The sequence below is a fragment of the Tachysurus vachellii genome, chromosome 9 (assembly GCF_030014155.1).
Source record: "Tachysurus vachellii isolate PV-2020 chromosome 9, HZAU_Pvac_v1, whole genome shotgun sequence".
Taxonomy (NCBI): Eukaryota; Metazoa; Chordata; class Actinopteri; order Siluriformes; family Bagridae; genus Tachysurus; species Tachysurus vachellii.
Genome location: NC_083468.1, coordinates 14,785,838 through 14,808,584, shown reverse-complemented (window position 1 = coordinate 14,808,584; position 22,747 = coordinate 14,785,838). Strand labels below are relative to the sequence as shown.

General features: G+C 38.4%; 1 protein-coding gene across 3 annotated transcripts in view; it reads left to right on the top strand.

The window, feature by feature from the left end:
- The window catches only part of ripor1 (RHO family interacting cell polarization regulator 1), a 68,101-nt gene that overhangs the window by 36,850 nt on the left and 8,504 nt on the right, over window positions 1-22,747 (top strand). For all 3 annotated transcript variants that reach the window (XM_060877855.1, XM_060877854.1, XM_060877853.1), the window contains exons 2-12: window positions 2,037-2,160; window positions 3,757-3,909; window positions 5,101-5,179; window positions 5,782-5,805; window positions 6,799-6,852; window positions 13,888-14,037; window positions 16,022-16,085; window positions 16,282-16,325; window positions 16,976-17,101; window positions 20,186-20,334; window positions 21,212-21,335. In XM_060877855.1, coding sequence (XP_060733838.1) covers window positions 2,063-2,160; window positions 3,757-3,909; window positions 5,101-5,179; window positions 5,782-5,805; window positions 6,799-6,852; window positions 13,888-14,037; window positions 16,022-16,085; window positions 16,282-16,325; window positions 16,976-17,101; window positions 20,186-20,334; window positions 21,212-21,335 — 1,065 coding nt within the window. In that variant the 5' untranslated portion in view covers window positions 2,037-2,062. The remainder of the gene's footprint in view (window positions 1-2,036; window positions 2,161-3,756; window positions 3,910-5,100; window positions 5,180-5,781; window positions 5,806-6,798; window positions 6,853-13,887; window positions 14,038-16,021; window positions 16,086-16,281; window positions 16,326-16,975; window positions 17,102-20,185; window positions 20,335-21,211; window positions 21,336-22,747) is intronic.

Here is a 22,747-nt window from a genome sequence, read left to right as displayed (position 1 = left end):
AAAAAACTCTTAATCAGTAAACATCATAAACTTTTCATGGCCACCTCTGTCTTCTTCTATGTAGACATTTATATTTCATGACTGTAGGACTTTTATCACATAATGTATTATGTCTTGACCTTTCTGAGTTCAAAAAGCTCAAGTGGTAATATATATTAGGTGATGACTGGTCTTGACCTCTAGCTTTGGTAGAGAAATCCATAAGCATTTCACCAGTAAACATGGCCAAAAGCTGCCTACTTAACCGAAAGAGGTGATTTTTGACTGACATGGCAGATGCCTAACTGCAGACATTTCCCATAGCTCATCGGGAAGCGCGGGAAGAACTCGCACACAAGTTTCACACAAAACTCTTGAACAGTCTTTAAAGACAGGATTCTGCTGTTTTTAGAATGAAAAGTTATGTTTGAAACTCAGAAGTGCAACATTCTGAAGATGTAGCCAGAAAACTGTAAAGACCTCTGATGCTAGTGGCTTAGGTTGAAACTATAGCAGCAGCTCTGTGTATAAGATCTGGACGGTAACAAAAGAAGCAAACCTTGCTTTTCCCTCCTGAGGCCAATAATGTGCCTGTGTTTCCAGTGAAGTTCTCATATCTATTGGCTTTCTATTCCCCTACATAGGCTATGTATTGCATGATAATGCTTTCATACCTTTTCATGCTCTGTATGTCTCAGAAATCACTCTGAGATTTAGGAAAATAAAAAGGCTTGTCACTAGTAATGCCTGTCGGAATTGAAAATACTCAAATACTCTCAAATGGTAAAAAGAAATACTTTAAAATAGTATTCTAACAAAGTAAGGGACTGGTAATTGCCTGTGAAAATTTGCAATACTGGATCGGTATTGGACGCTGAACTGGATACAATTGATTAATATTAAAATTAAGAATGATTGATTTGGGTGATTTTATTTTGAAAATATGGTTTGTCCATGAATCAGGGGAACGCTGGATCGAGCCAGATTATCAGCTCAGATGCTTCTGAGCTTTTGTCTCTGCATTAACGGTGCATTGTTTCAGGCTGGGTGATTCCAAGGTTTGGTACCTTTCCTGATTCAAGTCTTCCATGATGACTCTGCTTCGGTGGAGTGTTTTGAGGGTTGTTTCTGGACTGACTTTGTGACTGAGGTATAGGTCAGCAGATATAAGTCTAAAATAGATACAAAACAGAGCAGGAAGCTAGTGACAGTTTATCTAGACTAGAAAAGATTTGACATGTTTAGCAGAAGAATTCAGCCCTTAAGAAAGAGATTTTGCATGGGTGGTGTCCAGGATGTTCCACAGTCATTCAGATCGGCTCTACGCCATCTTCCTGAGCCCCCCTTGGGCCATTGTTTCCAGGGTGGAAGTAGTGACCCATCATGCTCTCACCAGCAATCTCTCTCTTCACATGAACAGGAACCACCGAAAGCCTTTACTTAGCAACACAACACAACCTTAAGAGCTCACTCTGTATTGGAGCGTTGTCAAGCAGCTTACAGTTGTTTACATCCCGGTTTTAAAGAAGAGAATCTTCTGCTGTAGTCTGACACGCATAACTTACTGACATGTTTATATAACATATTTCGTTATGCTGTGTAACAAAGCCGTTTTAGCCGTTTTAGGTGTGCAAGTAACAAATTCTGTCATTTTGATGCAGCTGTGGTATATTCTCTAAACTTTGTGAAAATGGAACAATAGTTGTGTAGTTGAAATGATATTGAGGCACAGGAGATGAGTGATTTTGGTAATGTTATGGAAAGCTCTTTGTTTTCTTTTAAACCACTTTGGTTTTGAACAGACCACATTTGTCATGTAGGCATGATCTTCAGTTTCTAAAAATCTATCAAAAAAGATTTCCCCACCTTATTTACAAGGACTCTTATGCATATAATGCGCTTCCATAACTGTAATATTAATAATAATAATCATAATCATAATCATAATTTGTTGCTGCTCAGTAAAAAAAAATCTGTATCCATTCATCCATTGATGAGATTGATCAGTTTGCCTGCTGTGCCTTAACCATCTATTCACATTTGCTTTGTGTCCACAGGGAGCCCCTCCAGATCAGTGTCCACCATGTCCCTGTCTGTGCGGCCAACACGCCGAGTCCTTGCCAGATCCATCACTAGGAGCCAGTCCTTTGCCGGAGTCAACTCCCAAGACAAGCTCTACAGGTCAGTGTATACCTAAACATACACATGTAGGTTTTGCATCAGGAATGTGAGAATGTGTAATCCAAAAAACCTGGGAATAACAAGTATCAGGCAGTCAACCATGAGTCCGGGCTGGGTCATTTCATCATGGGTCTGGTCAAGAACAGTCTACTATGAACCTAGGACTGTCCACCATGAGTCTGGCCTGGGAAAGTCCACCATGAGTCTGGGCAAGAACAGTCTACTATTAGTCTGGTAGAGTCCACCATGAGTCTGGCCTGGGACAGTTCACCATAGGTTTAGTGTGATAGTCAACTATACTGTATAATGCTCAACTAATTGCAATATATCATATAAATGCTGCTATTTTTTGTATGTTTGTTTTTTAAAGATTGTTTGGGGGTTTGATTCTTGGCATGCTATCTCTGTACTCCAGTTTCTTCCACCAGTCCAAAGACATGTATTGTAGGCTGATTAGCATTTCTATATTGTCCAAAGTATGTGAGTATACGTGTGAGTGTGACTGTCCAGGATGTCCCCCACCTTGTGTCTCAAGTCCCCTGGAATAGCAGTACAGAATATGAATGGATAAATCCATTATACTGTAAGCCCATCTAGCTATATCTATCTGTATACCCTCAGGTGACAAAATGCAAAATCTCATAACATACTGAACGCAGTCACACTTGTATGATCCAGGTGTCGGTCATATTTTTATTTAGTGATCACAGCTGACAGGATGTCCTTTCCAGCCTTTATCCTCCAAAAAACAAAACGTCAACCCCCAAAAGCTGGCCACTTGAGTTTAGCATGCAAAGGAAACTATGTCTTTTCTTTAGTATGGGAGTGTTAGAGAGAGAAAAATCTTTTTGAGAGATGTTTTGAAAGATCTTCTTTTCCAAACATACGCAAATGGCAGTTTTTCTTTAGATTAAGAATCATAAGAGTAATAATGTCACAGCAATTTCCAGAAAAACAAACAAAAACTTTTCTCTGTAAGATTAAGTTCTGTCTGCTGAAAATCTACTATACATTTGCTAATATTAGCCAATTTTTTGCATTATAAATGCAGACGTCTTCTGTGCTTCTACACACATTCCATTTTGTTAAATTAACTGACTTTTTTATTTTTTGTATTTCTGTATAACTTCTATCGATTTGTTGTATTTTTATTTTTTTATTTTTTGGAAAATTAGCCTTGCTATTATTACTTGTACCACTGCTAGTCTATTGAATGTTTGTATTGTATTATTTGGAAAATGATAAGGGGTGAATGTAAATGACTGAAAATAAGACTGCATTTGTCTGCAAGTTTGTCATCTGAAACACGAGTAATTTGATTGCTGCTTCACCAGATACAGAGAGCTGTGAGAGTTAACTATATTACAAATAACCAGATATTTTTAAATTTAGCACATCTTGAGTGGATCATTAAGTATGTTTTGTAGAGTAGTGTTGATTTGTATTTTGTTAGAGATGTTTATTTGTTTCTCATGAAGAAACTCTTTGCTCTCTTGTTTTTTTTTTTTTTTGTTACCTGGGAGGGAATATATGAAGAAAAGAGGATAAAAGAGATGTGTGTGTGTGTGTGTGTGTGTGTGTGTGTGTGTGTTTTAGGAGACTCTCGGTGTTCCGCACTCCAGCGTGTTCCAGAAAGTCTCCCTCTAGAGGAAGCAGGATGTTCACCCTCTCTGCCAAGTCACCTCCTCCGAAGGTGCCCCAGCCTGAGAGGTTGGATGAGGTGTATGAGGCTCTGAAAAGAGGACTTCAGTAAGTATACACACACAACAGATAACATGACTGCACAGCAGCTGCCATCAGTGCTTCAGAATCATGATCATCGTTTTGTTTGGAAGTTGGCAATTCATGTTTCCACTTACAGCTAGTGTTTTAGACCCTAAACACTACAGATGAGATGTGTCTCTTCTGAACAGTATCTGGGAAAAATAAATGCCCACTTCTCTGTTCGTTTGTCTTGTATCAGATGATAATGATGTTTTCTTTCTTCAGAACTTAAATAGTTCTTGTTCTTATCTTATTCAGAGATTTTTTTAACAAGCCATGTCACTAGTTCACTAATCAGACCAGGGTGGATAAATATAATGAAAAGTCTATAAATGTCTGTCTAACATTTCCCCCTTCTGACCTAATGGTACCTGAGGTATTTAGTGGTTAGCACATTTTCCTAGCACCTTCACGTTTGGTGGTTCAATTCCTGCCTCCGTTCTGTGTGTGCAAAGTTTCTATGTTCTCCCTGTGCTTTAGGGGTTTCCTCCAGCTACTCCGGTTTCCTTTGTCAGACCAAAAAAACGTGTTGTATGATGATTGCCGTCTCTACATTATTTGTAGTGTTAATGTTAGTATGTGTGCAAAATTGTACCCTGCAATGAGAATGTCCCCGGTCCTGTGCTCTGAGTCTCCTGGGAAAGACTCCAGGTCCTCAGTGTCCCTGGGTAGGATAAGCAGGTCAGAAAATTGATGAATTGATTAGGTAAACTGCAAGGAGAGGATCTCCAACAGATGCTGAGCTGGTTCATGTTTACAAACCCTGGCTCGTTGGGCTACAGCCACTTTGTCATTTGTTTACTGGCTTTGATGCAGTATTTTTTATACTCAGTACTCAGTTCAGCCTGTTTAAATATTGGAAGGCCTGCATCCAGACCACAGTCCGTTAGTCAGATGACCTCTGAAGAGGGAATTGGAGTTTACCAAATAACTTGAAGCTGACATAAACAATCTTCTGGGGAATAAATAATGATTGGTGTTGCACTTTCTGAGTTTTGCTTCATATGGAAAACTCAGAAAGTGAGAGCAAGGTTTTTAACCTTTTACATGCTTAATCTCATTTGAAAACAAGTTATCTAAAACAATCGTGTCTGGAAATGTACAGTACATTGTTATGGGTCAACTATTCAATACACACACAGATGCGTGTTGAAAAGCTGATTTCTGTGCTTGCAGATCTTACCTTCAGGTCCATCAGATGGAGCTGGACAGTCTGAACCATCAGATGAAGGAATCTAAGAGAAACTCACGCCTGGTAAGAGAATGTTACTAACAATTACGCAATAATAATTTTAATGTTTTATAATTTAATTTTAAAATTTTAAATCAGCAGCAATCACATAATCACAAAGTCACTTGCATACTCTGAGGAGCTTGTGTTTGACCAATCAGCAGCTTTCAGCATGGCAGGCTCCACCTTATTCCTGGTACTTAGTCTGGGTCAACACAGGAACTAAAATAATTTCTCTGGTGGAAAAATGCCTAGAAACATGCATAGAGGTCCTGAAAAATGTTCTAAAATGTTCTTATTTACTTGGTGATGAAAAGCCATGGCTAGCCTAAATAAGAACATGCTTGCAGTCTAATGCTAATAAATGGGGAGGGGTTGTGTTTGCTCAGTGGTTATGGAGTTGGCCTATAGAATGGAAGGTTGAGAGTTTGACCCCAGGTCCACCAAGCTGTTACTGCTGGGCCTGTAAACGAGGCCCTTAACCTTCAATTGCTCCATTGTATAAGAAGAGACAAAATTTGTTACTTTGGATAAGGTCATTTGCAAATTCCATTAATTTAAATCTAGTTGGCATTTCATTTGAACCTTTTTTAAAATTTTCTTTCTTGATCTTTCTTTGCTTCCAGGGATTTCTTTATGAACTGGACAAGGTGAGAGACACTGTCTTTTACTGCTATTAATCTTAAGAACTCTGCATTTAGTAATTTTAGTTTAGTCATTACTTTAGTGATTTGTAATAATTACTTACTAATTCTACTGAATCACTGTATGTGATGTGTTTTTATCTACAGCCTATGCAATATACATGATATATATATAATGTGTGTGTGTATGTATGTGTGTGTATGTGTATATATATATATATATATATATATATATATATATATATATGTATATACACATATACATATATACTGTATGTATACAGGGGGCTTAGTGGTTAGCACGTTCGCCTCACACCTCCAGGGTCGGGGTTCGATTCCCGCCTCCGCCTTGTGTGTGTGGAGTTTGCATGTTCTCCCTGTGCCTCGGGGGTTTCCTCCGGGTACTCCGGTTTCCTCCCCGGTCCAAAGACATGCATGGTAGGTTGATTGGCATCTCTGGAAAATTGTCCGTAGTGTATGATTGATTGAGTGAATGAGATTGTGTGTGCCCTGCGATGGGTTGGCACTCCGTCCAGTGTGTATCCTGCCTTGATGTCCGATGACGCCTGAGATAGGCACGGGTTCCCCGTGACAGTTCGGATAAGCGGTAGAAAATGAATGAATGAATATATATATGTATATATATGTGTATGTGTATATATATATATATATATATATATATATATATATATATATATATATATATATATATATATATATATATATATATATATATATATGTATGTATGTATGTGTGTATATATATACATACACAAAGCGTGTAGAGAAATGTTTTAGGGTAACTTGCAGATTTCTACCACCCCTCTGAAATTGGTATACCTTCTTTGTGACAGAAGCGAGTCGTATTATTTAATCTTTATATTTTTATTTTTCTAATAATCGAATATTTTTCTTTTTCTTTAATATAAAATACATTCTGCCAGTCTCTTAGGGTGTACATTATTATGCAATATTAATGTTCAGTTCTATTTTCTGCAGCAAGTGAAGGTGATTGAGAGGTTCATGCGACGACTGGAGTTCCACATCAGTAAGGTACGCATGCTGTATATTTAGAATGTGACAGCTTTAATTTGCTTATTAAATATAGGAGAATGGTATAAATAAATAGCTAATTAAGAAGACTGATCTGTATGGCTGTGTGTTGGTGTGTGTGTATACACATGTTTACACATACACCATATCTATATCTTTGTTTAATGGTTTATAAAAGGATTATGGTGAATGTGTACATTGTTTTATATGAATTTGTAATGCATTTGAATATTAATAGACTATACTTTTATAGAGAGTGACTTTGAAAACTCAGGAAGATCCCAAGAAGGCTGAACAATTTGGTGATCGAATCTACTGTTAGGTTTTCAGATAGACTATTAGATAGTTATATATTGTTATATATTTAGGAAAATCACAGGTGAAATTAGGTGTTTTCATTCATTTCAGAGTATGCAGTTGTTTTGGCTTTTCAGTGTTTTCAGTCATTTCAGAGTTTTCAGTCTGTTCAGTGTATACTGTTGTTTCAGTAGTTTCAGTGTATGTGGTATTTTCAGTAGTTTTACTGTATTCAGTGTACTCAGAGGTTTCAGTATATTGCGTAGTAGTTTGTTGCTGTGTTGTGAAACAATCCTTTTTCTAAATACAAACAAGCAAGATTTGTAGCTAGTTATACAAGAGCACAGTCTGTTTATATCATCATCCTGCACATTTTGGCCAAAGCATGCAGCCGAATGAATCTGTCAGAAACATATATCTGATCATACTCAAATGACTTGGAAGTGGCAGAGCAGAAAAGCACAGAAGTGTTTGTTCTAATGTCTGGAGCTGTTTGGATCCTAATGATGCCACAGCCATCCATGGCAAAGGGTCCAAGGGAGACAATTGGTCGTGCTCTCTGTGTTGGATGTGATACTCTCTTGCCATGGCACTCACAGAGCTTTAAACTCATGCATGTGGAAGAGGGTGGATAACACTTTACTCTGTGAGTAAAGTCATGCATTTGGCTGGTTTTACTGTACATGACTCTTTATCGTTCACCCTTTACAGCTGTTGTATGAAAGGAAGCTGGCTGGTGAGTGCAGGAATTGTTTTGTAAAATTCATTTTTCTCATCTGTAAACATGTTATGACTAATAGTTCAAATGAAGCAAATGAGGTAGTATGTGTGACGGCAAATGGACATGTACATGGAGATACGCAAAGACACACATCTCTATATGTGCAGATGAAGCAAATGAGGAAGTATGTCTGGCGCGCACACACACACAGATACGGGTCAGAGACAAGGGCCAACTTTAAACAGAGTTCTTCCTCTCACTGTGCAGTCATACTTTAATTTTACAGGCCAGAGGACACCCAGACATCTGGTGCACAGGAAGTAGCCTTCATCCTCACTTCCTCTTCCTCTTCTGTTCTTGCAGATTTGTGTCATCTGTAATAAGTAATTATTACATATTCATCACATCCATTTATACCAATATTGTAAACAGTATACTAAAAGCTTGTGTGTGTGTATATGACAATAACACGTATAACCATTATTAATGGACCGGATATGTGTTTAGCGATTTCCCTTCTCTGGTTAAAGTATGTATTTGAAAGAAGACCAGCTGTGAACGCTATAAACCAGACTACTTCGCCATAAGAACACTAGTCTAAATACCTCCAGATGATGAGTGTTTGTGTGTGAGTGTCTCTCAGTGTAGTAAAACTGAAAAGCCTTCCTTTCCTGCTCTTTCCTTAACTGGGGATAAAGCCGTATTTTGAAACCGTTCCAAATGTTCAAAATGTTTCTGTTTGTAATGTTCTTACACATGTGTGTAAGAAGTGTTCAGCTTTAGCAATCGTCTGGGTTTTGTCTGCACACTGGATGTGTACACATACACACACACACGTGTCCACCTTCCTGCTAAGCTCTCGGTGTGTCTGCATCTTTAATCTCACTCTCTCACAATACCAATCATGCCAGAGTGTTATCAGAACTGCTGCATGTAGTAACTTTTTAAAGGCCTTTTAATCCTTGTGTGAACTTGCTGAATGGAATTTATACTAAATCTGCAAAAAAAAGTGCATTTATAGAAAACCTGCTTAGCACATGGACGTCGTAGAATAATCCGTAAGTGTTTTCGCATAAATAAACTCGTTACACTGAATGGAAAAAAACAAAGCTGACAAAAGACTTTGTGTTTCAGTCTTTTTTGTTAACAGCTCACTAATCCCTTTTTCTCTGACAAAAGCTAAGTTGTCGAGGCTTTCAGTATGTTTACCTATTTACACCATAATAACAGGATAAATATTCTTATATCTTGTGATTGAATAATAGTCAGGAAACTCCAATGTTTATGGAAAATTTGATCAGCAGGATAAGTGGTTTAAAATCTGTAGGCACATGAACAAGATTAGAAATTATCTTAATATAGGTGTGTGTGTGTGTGTGTGTGTGTGAGCTCTTCGAGAGAGTAGTATAATGACATGAATAGATGGCCATTGTGTTAGGTTTTAAATATATTTGCCTTGTGTTAACTTTGCTTTAGATAGAAATGCAGCTTTTCTTTGGAAAACTAAAAAAGCAGAAATAATTACTTTTAGTGGCTAGTAAAGAACTAGGTGTAAAGTTAGTATTAGTACTAGCTACACCTAATCAGAGACTGCTGTTTGTGTCTGCAATATGTAATGTAATGTATCCAAGTTAATCTTCAGCACCTTGCTAGTTTCATATGATCTCTACCTGCCTGCTTACTTTACTCTTGCTTAGATCCATAACCTGCGCAACAAAGAAACAAGACATTCAACGTTGAATTTTAATAGAAATTTATGAAGTTATCAACACAGCAAAACAGCTGCACTAATATAGATTTTTTTTTATAGATATGAACTAAAATGACCAATAAAAATTAGTAGTCTCTTGTTTCTATAGAGGTGCATATTATCTCAGAAGTGCTACAGTTGTTTGTGTGTGTGGGGTGTGTGTGTGTGTGTGTGTGTGTGCGTACGTGCATGCGTCTGTCAAATATGAAGAGGTTGCCTCACCCTCTTATATAAAAAAATTGCTGGCTGAGGAAAGACTCCACACACACACACACACAGACACACACTTCTGTTTCCTTATTTATTATAGTGTGTCATGAAGTGTGGGAACTGTTCTATGTACTGATTAAAATCAGTGAATTGGTGAATAGAGAGATAAGAATAAGACTCTTATTGCTCTCAGTAATCTTACTAGGACACACATATCCCTGATCAGCACAGCACACACTTTGTCTGACCTATAAAGTAAATCCAGATCAACTTGAGTAAGTGCTTGATTACTATAAAGTTTGTGTCTTGTGTACAGTACGTCAGTGACCAAGTGTGGGTGCTGACTGCATGAGGAATTTCCTGTCTGTGCCACTGCCTTGTATTTTGGTGCGTTTACCAAAAGCATTGCAGACAGATCAATAAAGCATTAATTATGTATATCCGGGTTAGTAAAATTGATAGTGATTAAAGCCTAATGAAAGTAAATACAGATCTTATTTGTTTGTGTGTGTGCGTTTGAGAGAGCCAGCAAGAGGATCTGTGGATATTTTTGTGCTTTAATCACCAGCTACGTACTAACTGCACTGCAGTTAAGTCTTTATTCTGTGTGTATTTATACCTGCATACACACACACATCACTGATCACTGGTCCTAATAAAGACTATTGCAGATTACTTCCAGAGGTACAAACTATTTACTCTTTCAGAGTAAATAACTATACTCAACTATACTCACTATTTCGTCTTTTTTCAGAATCAGAATCAGAATCAGGTTTATTGGCCAAGTGTTTGTGACTCTTAAAAGTACAGACATAAAGAACACTATACTATACAAACTATACAAGACAATGCAGATGATGAGATACAATATAGACAGAATGAGTATTAGATATGAATATAGAATATGACTGATCAGTTATGTACATAAAATGTACATAACAATATTGTGCAATATTATGCTTTTTGTACAATATTCAGCAGCAGTAGTGTGTGTAATATATACAGACGATGTGATAATAATAATAATAATAATAATAATAATAATAATAATAATAATATATAGTGTGCTATCCAATATGACACCCAAACTTTTAACCTGAGAGGAAGGACAGATTGCAGTATTGTCAATATGTAAAGAGAAACAGTTACATTTAGACACAACTGATCTAGTGCCAACAAGCAGAGCCTCAGTTTTATTGCCATTTACCTTCAAAAAGTTCGCTGAGAGCCAGTCTTTAATTTCAGCTAAACAGCTTGACAAAGACGGCAGAGGAAAAGAACCAGTGGGTTTGGCAGACAGGTAGAGTTGGGTGTCATCTGCATAGCAGTGAAAATTAGTACCATATTTCCTTAAGATATCACCAAGAGGAAGCATATATATAATGAAAAGAAGTGGGCCCAAAACAGAACCCTGGGGAACACCAGTGATGACTGTAGATGTTCTTGAACTAAAACCTTTTAATTGAATACGCTGACTGCACCCAGATAGATATGACCTAAACCAAGACAGAACAGTGCCAGTAATACCAATGGAAACTAATCTGTCAATAAGTAAGTTATGTGAGATAGTATCAAAGGCAGCGCTCAGTCTCAGTGCTGTGGTGGGGACGAAAACCGGATTGAAAAGTTATTGTTGGACAGATGTTCATGAATTTGAGTTGCAATACACTTTTCAACTACCTTAGAGATAAATGGTAAGTTTGAAATAGGACGAAAATTTTCAAAATTGAATGGATCACCCCCTGGTTTCTTAAGTATGGGTGTGATAATAGCAGATTTAAGAGATGGAGGTACAAAACCAGAACCAAGTATAGCCTGACTGACAGTCCTGGTAATGCATTACTTATAGATATGAAGCAGTGAATATAATTATGGTGAGTTGTTGATTAGGGTGATTAGCTGGGGAAAGAAACTGTTCCTGTGTCTGGCAGTTTTAGTAAGCAAAGTTCTGTAACGCCTGCCAGAAGGGAGGAGCTGAAAGAGGTTGTGTCCAGGGTGTGAAGGGTCAGTGGTGATTTTTCCTGCCCGGTTTCTGGTTCCTGGGGAGTGGGCAGGGGGGCACCAATTATTTTTTCTGCTGTTTTTACTGTGCATTGCAGTCTGTTCCTGTCCTGTTTTGTTGCTGCACCAAACCAGATGGTGATGGATGTGCACAGGACAGATTCAATGACTGCAGTGTAGAACAGCATCAACAGGCTCCTGTGGTAGACCATACTTCCTTAGTTGGTGTAGAAAGTACATCCTCTGCTGGGCCTTTTTGATGATGGAGTTTATGTTGCACTCCCATTTCAGGTATTGGGAAATGGTAGTGCCCAGAAACTTGAAGGCCTCCACAGATGACACCGGGCTGTTGGATATTGTGAGGGGGAGTAGTGTTGAGGGGTCTTTCCTAAAGTCCACTATCATCTCCACAGTTTTGAGGGTATTTAGCTCTAGACTGTTCTGACTGCACCATAGCACCAGCCGCTTCACCTCCTGCCGGTATGCAGACTCATCGCCATCTTGGTTGAGACCGATGAGCATAGTATCATCTGCAAATTTCAACAGTTTGGTCATTTGAAGTGCAGTCATCAGTGTAGAAGGAGAATAGCAGTGGGGAGAGGACACATCCCTGAGGAGCGCCAGTGCTGATTGTCCGAATGCTGGAGGTGACGCCACCCAGTCTCACCTGTTGTTTCCTGTCTGTCAGGAAGCTGGTGATCCACTGACAGATGGAAGAGATACAGTGAGCCTTAGGAGTTTGGAGTGGAGAATTTCCGGAATTATTGTATTAGAAGCCAAACTGAAGTCGACAAAGAAAATCCGGGCATATGTCCCTGGGTAGTCCAGGTGTTTCAGAATGTAATGCAGTCCAGTGTTGACTGCGTCGTCCACTGATCTGTTTGCACGGTAGGCAAACTGTAGGGGATCCATCATCTGTTTTGTTTCAGTCTTTAGGTGGGCCAATACCAGCTGTTCAAAGGTCTTCATGACAACAGATGTCGGAGCGACAGGCCTGTAGTCATTCAGTCCAGTGATGGAGGGTTTCTTGGGGACCGGGATGATTGTGGAGAGTTTAAAGCAGGAAGTTTGAGCTTAATGTAGTCGTCATGTTTGTCCTTGAATTGACTTCAAATATTCAGCAGATCAAAAAGAATGAATGTAAAGGTTTCAGTTATGTTTAGGTGGAAAAAACACTGCCACCTGAAAACTTATCAGTCAATCTTTTATGTTTTGTTATGTGAAATGTGACACACACACGCTTATACAGTATGCGTAAATGTATGTACTGTATATTCATTCAGATTGGCTTCACAGTCTTAGCATCAATCTGGTCATGCATATATGCTCATGTGACCTGTTTAAAAAAAACTGATCAATACTGAAAAGTCAATGATGTGACATTTGAAACAATCTCTACACTGAGTATAGACCTCACATGCTTATGTGTCTAACTGCTGTAAGACACTGTAACAGGAAGTAAGAGCAAAAAAAAGTGGCATATAGTATCTTTGGTGGTGGTTTGAAAATGAAAGTAAGTCTGAAACAGCATTTTAATGAATATGTATTGTTTGGTTAGCATTTGCCTGGATATGCATTTTAAGAGTATTATAGGTTCACCACTTTGTCTCTACTTTGATTTAAACCATGATATGTTGTCATAAGATTGTGTCATTGTGTCATTTCTTATATAAGGATCGACTTGAACTTAAATTTCTCAATACTTAAATTTCTTGAACTTAAATTTCTCAATTGAACTTTTTCTCAATACACAATGTTTTTTATCTAATATATATGTATATAGATGAAAATCTATTTTATTGGAAATTTAGCCTACATATGGCTTAAATCTAGAAAAAGAAACTGTACTAAATAGTTGTTAAGCAAAGTTTTGTGGTATTTTAACTAAGTTGATCTTTTTGATCAGAACTGATCTTGTGATTAACTAAAGTTCAAGAAGTTCATCACTACTATAGTAGTGTCAGCTTTATAGATATATAGATCTTAAGGCTGTGTAAATCCACAGACACACACACACAAAACTGCTGATGCCAATCTGTATTCCTTATATATGCAGATTGACGAGCTGTATGAAGCGTACTGTATGCAGCGAAGACTGCGGGATGGAGCCAATAAGATGGTAAAGGCGTACACAGCTTCACCAGGTAGCCGAGAAGCCAGAGAGAGTCTGTCAGAGGCCAACAAGGGCTTTAAAGAATACACAGAGGTGAGTGGCATTCGTGTAATCACATGAGAGACAGTGTGAAATTCTGTCATTAGTAATGTAGTATAGTGGTTATTGTCTCACACAGTCAGGGGCAATTTTAGGGTCAGAGCTTTAGGGGTGCTGAGCACCCAATGAGCCCCACTGCCACCACCCACCCTCTTTTCACACAAAAACAAAAAATATGTCTATTGAAAAATAACTCAATTTAACATTGATTCAACTAACTCCAAAATCCAGATTTTTTTTTCTTTTTTTTAGCTTGCTTAACACTTTTCAGAAGAAAAAACAAGACAGAGGTCATTATGGACTGTCCCTATTCTCTCACCTGAATCTGTCTTTTTTCTTTTAAAGAACTGTCGTATGTCCATTGCTCACTGGCAGGCCACACACACACACACACACACACACTATGGATGAGTCACCCAGGTCCTGTGCTACTCCACAGCGGCGGTGACCCGCTGGACTAAAATAGTCTGAAAATAAACAATCATTGTAGGTGTACCATGGTGAATCAGGATACTGACTCCAGTACTCACCGATATGGTTTCGGAATCGGAACAACTCTAGGTAAAAGGAAAGAAGTGTGAGACACAGATTTGGAGCAACTTGATTCACAACTACATAACGGGTTCTCTGCGTGTGCTGGATGACGGTCATGCTGAGCGGTGCAGGTACAGCGGAGAAGTAGTAGAAGAGAAGAGGGTGACACCATTTGCTAAGGGGGATGTTTTCATTTTCATCCTTAACACATACATTTTAAACCACAAACTACGGAGTATATTTTATTATTTATATTATTATTTATAATTATTATTTAACCTTTTAAAAGACAAACATTTTAGAATAACAACATTTCTTGCTCCAAGTTTTAGGGGTGCTGAGCTCCTTTTTAGGTGTGCTTCAGCATTCTGCTTCTGCTTTTTCGGGGTGCTAGCCTCGCCCATGCACACAGTCTGGTCTAGCTGTGGCTTGGATCTACCTCATTACTATATGAGGATTAAACTGAATTGAATACAGTGAATATTTAGGTACACAGTCATTCACTGTAGCCTGCCTGTAAATCTATCTGCTTTATTGGCCCTCTTCTCTGCAGCAGTAAGTGAAAACGGACCAACAATATTCCACTTCTGACCAAATGTTCCCTAGAACAACATCGACAGTGACATGTAACTGCACTGCTGGGTCACTTTGTGCTCTGCCAGAGGACTAGACTTATAGTGTGTAGAAATCATCCTCTAGACTTCAGCTGGGGTATTCATAACACTGGATATTTTTAGTTTTGTATACTTTTGTTTTTTTACCCTATCGGCAGTTTGTTAAAAGCCTGCCAACACAGTGTACCTAATACACTCAACCTGTGCAACACACACTGTCAAAACCAGTGGGAAAGGAATCAGGGCATCTCTCATAATGCCAGTAGAGACCATACTGACTGCTCCGAGATCAGCTGAGAACTGTTTATAACTGTTAATTATGTTGCCCCTGAAACCGAGGGAGCAGTTATCTTAAGTATTTATTATGTTTTTTTTGTGCACTCCATCTAGTGTGGACTCCAAATGTTTGTGCAATAACTTATGATCTAATTTAGATCCGTCAGCAATCAGCGTGTTATCTGAACATGTGCTTCAACAGAAGACATTTTGCATGAGGCAAATCTGACCTTTTGTACAAAACCGTTTACATCACATCACACATTTGCTTTCTTTTAAATAGGGACTTGAATATTATATGCAAGATATTGAACTTTACTTTTCTTTTCATCTTAAAATTTATAAATTATTTCTGGGAAATAAATGGGAAAAATCAGATATTCTGTGTGGTGAGACTTTTAGACCCAACTTTCTACACATTATCCATGAGTAAAGGGGAGAGATGGCTACTAAATCACTTTTGAATATAAAATATATGAATATTTTTTATTTAATAATATTTATTTTATGAATAAGTCTCCTTTAATTCTGTATCTGAAAATGTGCCTCTACAGAACATGTGCCTGCTGGAGAATGAGATAGAAAACCAGCTCGGAGAGTTCCACATCAAAATGAAAGGTATGACAGTTTTAGTTTTTTGTTTTTTTTCCTGGGAGGACTTGTTTGAGTCCTTTTGAGTGTGTAACTATTACTTTATGAGTCATTGAATTTTCCTTTGAATAAAGTATACACACAATCTGCACATTTAAGCCACACATAAACACACATGAGCTACATGTTGAGAGGATGTTTATCCAGTTTGTCACTGTTGCAGGTCTGGCTGGTTTTGCGCGCCTCTGTGCTGGAGACCAGTATGAGGTCAGCTTGTGTTTTTCTTCTATCACTCTTATTTTTCCTCCTTTATTTTTTCTCTTTTTATTGTCTCTTTGCTCTGTATGTTCGTTTTGTATGCACCTTATTGTTTGTCTTGTGCTTGGACTGGTGAGAGTTAAAGAGCTAGAGAGGGAGAGAGGGGGAGTAATGTACACATGAGACACATTTGTGCTTAGCCTGAAGAGCCTTTTATTTCTGGAAGTGGAGGCAAATCGAAGAAGGAAATGTGCTGTCACGTCAGTGTCTACCTCTGTGTGATTAAAAGGCATGTGGTTTGGGATTGACAGACCTTGATTAATGAGCTCATCGAGTGAGTGAGTCAGCACTGCAGTCTGTTTAGTATGACAGCATGTGATCCAGGGGAGAGCGAGGAAGAAAAGGCAGACTTGGACAGATGGAGTGATTGAGGACTAGGGGTTGGGAGGCTGTTATTTGAAGAGGTAAGACTTCTCTGTCCATGTGGCAGTGGGTGAAAAACGACATTCCCACACACACAGGACTCATGATGAAGAGATCAGACAGATTCATCAGTCCACAGCACTATTTTTTTTTCTTCAGCTCATAACAGCTCAGCAAGTCATATCAGCTCAGATATGTGTCTAATCCTGGGTCCTATTTGTGTCCATCCCACTCAGATCTTTATGAGATATGGCAGACAGCGCTGGAAGTTGAGGGGTCGGATCGAGATCAACGGAAAGCAAGTGTGGGACAGTGAGGAGATGGTTTTCCTCCCACTTATCACTGAGTTCCTTTCAATTAAGGTACAATCAGTCCATACATGCTCAATGTCCTTCCTTAGTGGTACACAATTTACAGTAGAAATGAGTAACACATTTAAAAAGGCCATGATACTTTGAGCTTAAACATGTTTGGACAGTGAACAAGTCTTCTCTATCTGTTCCAACTTCCTCTATATATGTAGTCCAATATATTGGACAGTACAAAAAAAAGAGGCTTTCAGTAGATTTTCTTTAGGTAACATTTAAATGATCAGGATGTTTTGCTTTGCTCACAGCTTTATGAATGATAAGAGCTTTTACCGTATAGTTTTACTAATGCAGTGCTATGGCATCAAAATGCATTTGAAGACATAAATAATTCATAAGAAATGCCCATTCTGCATGTTTCTAAATCCCACATTCATCTAAAAAGGTTTTGACATTGGAGTAGTCTGGAGAAAACACATGTCCTTGCTTCATCGCGTATAATGGCTTTTCTTATTGTATCGGTGTCCAAGCTTATCCGGAAAGGGTCGGTGTGGGTGCAGGTTTTCATTCCAACCAAGCAGAAGCCACACCAGCGTCTACTAAAAGCCAAGAACAACTGATTAAACAGGTGGAATCAGGTGTGGCTTCTGCTTGATTGGTACAAAAACCTGCACCCACACCAGGCCCTTTGTGGATAAGATTGGACACCCTTGTCTTATTGGTTGTGAATTTAGTGATTGAATAATTTTTATTTATTTAAATGCCCATGTTGGGGGCACGGTGGCTTAGTGGTTAGCACGTTCGCCTCACACCTCCAGGGTCGGGGTTCGATTCCCGCCTCCACCTTGTGTGTGTGGAGTTTGCATGTTCTCCCCGTGCCTCGGGGGTTTCCTCCGGGTACTCCGGTTTCCTCCCCCGGTCCAAAGACATGCATGGTAGGTTGATTGGCATCTCTGGAAAATTGACCCTAGTGTGTGATTGCGTGAGTGAGTGAATGAGTGTGTGTGCCCTGCGATGGGTTGGCACTCCGTCCAGGGTGTATCCTGCCTTGATGCCCGATGACGCCTGAGATAGGCACAGGCTCCCCGTGACCCGAGGTAGTTCGGATAAGCGGTAGAAAATGAATGAATGAATGAATAAATGCCCATGTTAATAATTACACCCCAGAATAAACAAACTACACAAAATATTTTGTGTATAGTAGAACACAAACAACCCTTCCACTTTGTGTCGAACCCATACCCCCGAGGAACATCTCTCCCCAACCCTATGAGTTGGCCATTGAGTTGGCTCACAGAGGCAACTAATGGTGAACCTTCAACATGGCCACATCATGTTGCTCTGTATCTCCATGGACTTATTTATGATTCAGTTTTTCATTCTTTTTTTTTTCCAATAAATTAGATCTACAATGACATGAAATGATGTATGGTTCATAGGATATTGTAGTGTAGAATTTTTCCCCAAACAATCAGAATGCTCAACAGAAATTTGGCAAAGCCTAAAATAATTAAATGATACACTACATCTTCTCTGAATGCAGCAGATCAAACTAATAATAATTAAGATTCATCCTCTGATTGCTGCCTATTGATATTATGCCCATAATCATATTATTACATTGTTTACTTCATTGGCATTCAACTGAAATAGCTAAGGCACAGTTTATAATTGATGAGCAGTGTATAGATGTGCTTTTCTTTCATACAGCCAAAAGATTACATTAATGCACATTGAAATAAATGAACAAAGCGAACATGTTCTAACTCTTTGTTACTTCTTGTACTGTACTTTCCATTTAACTGCTAATTTATTCAAGTGTGTGTCTGTGAGACAAGGGGTTTTTAACGAGCACCTGAAAGTCGAAGCGTGATACAGCACGAGGAAACGCATCACAAACAGTTTATTTCTTAAGTTCGTTACCTTACATTTAGATCAACAGGAGTCTATTTTATGTGTCAACTACAATGTTGGATTTTTCCCCATGATGATGGATGATGAAGGGATTTGTGTCAATTATTTTTCAGTTTTTATTTTTCAATTATTTTTCAGTTGTTTTTTCAAGAAACAATATTAAAAATACAATAATACGAATGATTTTGTTAGAAAAAAGATCAATAGTTTCTACAGGTGAACAATTTACACTGCTTAGGAAATGTAATCAATCCAATCACTTTTATTCATTTTCCTGATGGATTCTTGGGGTTGAGTGTAGAATCAATCAATAAATCTCTGTCTGTCTCTCCGTATCATGCTTCCTTGCATGCTCTCTTGTTCTCTTTTCATCTAATTTCACATTCACACACTTATTCACACTCACATTGAAGAGTCACATCTGTCTATAAATTGATATAACAGTGTGAGCAGCTGGAATTTCACTTGTTTTTCTTCTTCAGTGGTTGCATGAGCCACACAGGAAAGGAGCTCACCGTTCCCTCATCAGAGCGAGAGAGAGAGAGAGCGAGAGAGAGTGACAGAGAAAGAGTGAGAGAGAGAGAGTGACAGAGAGAGAGAGAGAGAAAGAAATCTGTATTGGATAAGAAGGAGTTGCTTTGCAGATGGGATATTGAAAGCTGCAGAAGAAGAATGGAAAAAAATGCAGCTGATGTATATTCAAGACATTTGTAGAGGAGCCCAAATATCTCAACCTACATGACTCTACAGGAGACAATAAGGGCACATTCACAGCTGCTGCACTTGAATTAGTTATCTTATATCCTGCTGTGTCTGCCTCTTCAGTCCAGCTCATTTGGGCAGGTTCGAACACCTTCACATTCTAACTTGTGCAGACCAAATCTTCTGACAAAACACATGATACAGTCTCAGCATGCTAACAAACATATGTTCTCGGCATTTAATGCAGGTGGGGGGAAAAACGTTCTGCATCATATCAATACATGATGTTTGTGGTGCATGACATCTTTACACTGACTTTGTATAGTGTGTGCTGATTATTTAGTAAATACTGTAAGACTGTAACATCATCCTCTGACACTCTAAATCTTTACATAACTGATGATGATGATGATGATGATGATGATGTCATCTCTAAATGGTGGTACGTTTGGGCAGTGTGTCCAGTGATGTGATCAGTTTCCTCAGTAGTCGTGCACTGAATAACACACATTTCTTGCCCAGGTGACAGAGCTGAAGAGTCTGGCCAATCATGTGGTTGTGGGAAATGTCTCGTGTGAGACTAAAGACCTGTTTGCTGCCCTGCCACAGACCGTAGCTGTGGACGTCAATGACCTGGGAACCATCAAATTGAGCCTTGAAGTTACATGGAAGTAAGAATACCTTGTGCTCCTGTGCTGTCATAAGAGTTCTTATGAAAAGAAATAAGAAATTAACAAAATAAAAACCTAAAAAAAGGCTTGCCTAGCCCAAAACCTACAGCTTTCTGCATTTTTAGTATTTTGATTGAACAGATATCAATTACAATTTAGTAGGACATCTAATCTAAATTTCAATGAAAAACAAATGAAAACGATAAAATGCATCTATGCAAATGCTATCTTTAATGGGATAGATTTGAGGATGTGTGTAAATGTGTCTAAATCATAAAAATTCCCACGTAATCTTAAACACAGAATTGGAATTATGATAGTAATGAGTATTTTGTTGTTAAACCCTTAGATACTGTTTATATTCTATACCTTCACATCATGGTCCAGGTCCGTTTTTTTCCAGCCCCAGGATCCCTCCATAACCAATCTTTCGATCAAAGTTTGAACAACCGAACTATTTACATTCTCCATTATACAATCCTCAAATAATATTTCAATTATTTCAATATTCAATGTTTCGAGAGTGTATTTTTTAGGTTTTACACCACCCGTTTATAAAGAAAATACATCTGCTATCACACAATGTCGTGTCCTTTTTAACCTACGATATCCTTAAAAGTCGGACGGATTTAAATATATTTCCATGAAAATTAAAATGTCAAGAACATTCTGGAACCGCGGGGTATATTATATAACCATCTATAACCAATACAATCAAAATACACCGGTTAATAAAACTATAGCTAATTGAATATTATTATTCACATTCAATGCAGTATTAGGAAACCTTGTGTGTGTTATTCCAAAGTGTTTTGGTATTCAATCACCTCTGATTTTGGCTAGATGTTAATTTGTTTTTTTTTCCTGTCCCACACAGTCCATTTGACAAAGATGACCAGGCTTCCACAGCCAGCACAGTGAGCAAGGCTCCTACAGTGAATAAACGCTTCTCTACCTATAGCCCCCCAGATACACCATCTCTTCGAGAACAGGCATTCTATGTGAGTGTCAACCTCCTCATAATGTCCTAGCCACTGAGCTGTACATACTCCTCTGAATATGCATTTCTTCTCATTTCTCTGTGCCATTCTATATTTAATGCCTTTAACAAAAACCCTAAGAGAGATTTAAGAGATTTAGGTTTCTCTATAATGTCTATAATGTGGTGCATCAAATTTATGAGCTAGACGTTATTGTCGAAACGGTTTGTTTTCTATCCCAAGTATGAGTCAGACTACAACATGATGAGTCAATCAATTGAAATAAAGCTAGACATTATGGACTTCTTTCTTGTTAACCCCTTTTATTGTCATTCCAAGTTATAGTTCTCTTGTTCTTGAAATATGAAATTCTCACTGTTGTAATAAGTTTGCCCACATCTGGGTAAGTAGATCTAGAGTAGTTGTGGATTCCTAGTGAATCCAGTTCTTAGTTTGTTTTCATCATGCTACGATGCAGTCCGTCCCACGGAGTTTGCCATCCAAGCAGTGCTGGTCCCTCCTGGACGTGTTCCGGGACGCACTGGCCGAGAAACTGTCTCAGACGCATAGCTGTGGTGATGTCTCATCCATCAGCTTTGGACTGTCTCGCTTGCATACCCACGTAAGTGCTGCTAGTCGCTAGCAGCGATTATCTAGTAGACATATTGCAATAGGTTTATAGTGTCTTTGGCTGGTATATCGTTATAGATGCAAGCGCTTCTATTAGCAAATGCAGCTTTGTAGTTCTGTGTGGCTTTAGATCTGTCACTAAAGCGGGTTCTTCAGTTGGTGGCAGCTCGCAAGCTCTTAGTACTTAGGAGTGTTTTGTTGTGTTTGCATTGATGCTTTGTAGACTGCCGTAGAAGTAGTAGTACACCATAATAAATTGGTTTTAGTTATGTAAAGTAGAACTCCTTAGCAAATAGTTAAATAGTAGTTGAGCATTATTGGCTTGCATTCCATTACACACACACACAGAATCTAAATTAGCATCCAGTGATTGTCATTCTTTTATGTTGTGGGGTGACAGAATGGCTAGGAGCAGAAGTTAATTAGAGACAGCGTGTTCGCTCTCTGGGCCTGATGCCAGGCTCCAGTCAGCCTGAATGTGTACTGGGAGAATGATCACACTAATGCCACTCGCTACTCATTCCAGTAAGCTGAAATTAATTAGAAGAGACAGCGTCCATCTAAAGCACATGATTACTGTTTTCAGTTTTAATGCTCATATGCTTTTTTTTTTTTTTTTACTTTTCTTTTTATATAGAAGTACAAAAGAAGACATCATTCATTAAAGTAAAGCTCTTGGCTATTTATTTTATTTTATTTTATTTTATTTTATTTATGGATTTTTACCCAATCTTGATCCACTGCATCTGTAGAGCATTTGCAAATGTTTCTTTGTAAAGTTTTAAATTCTATGACTACAGAGT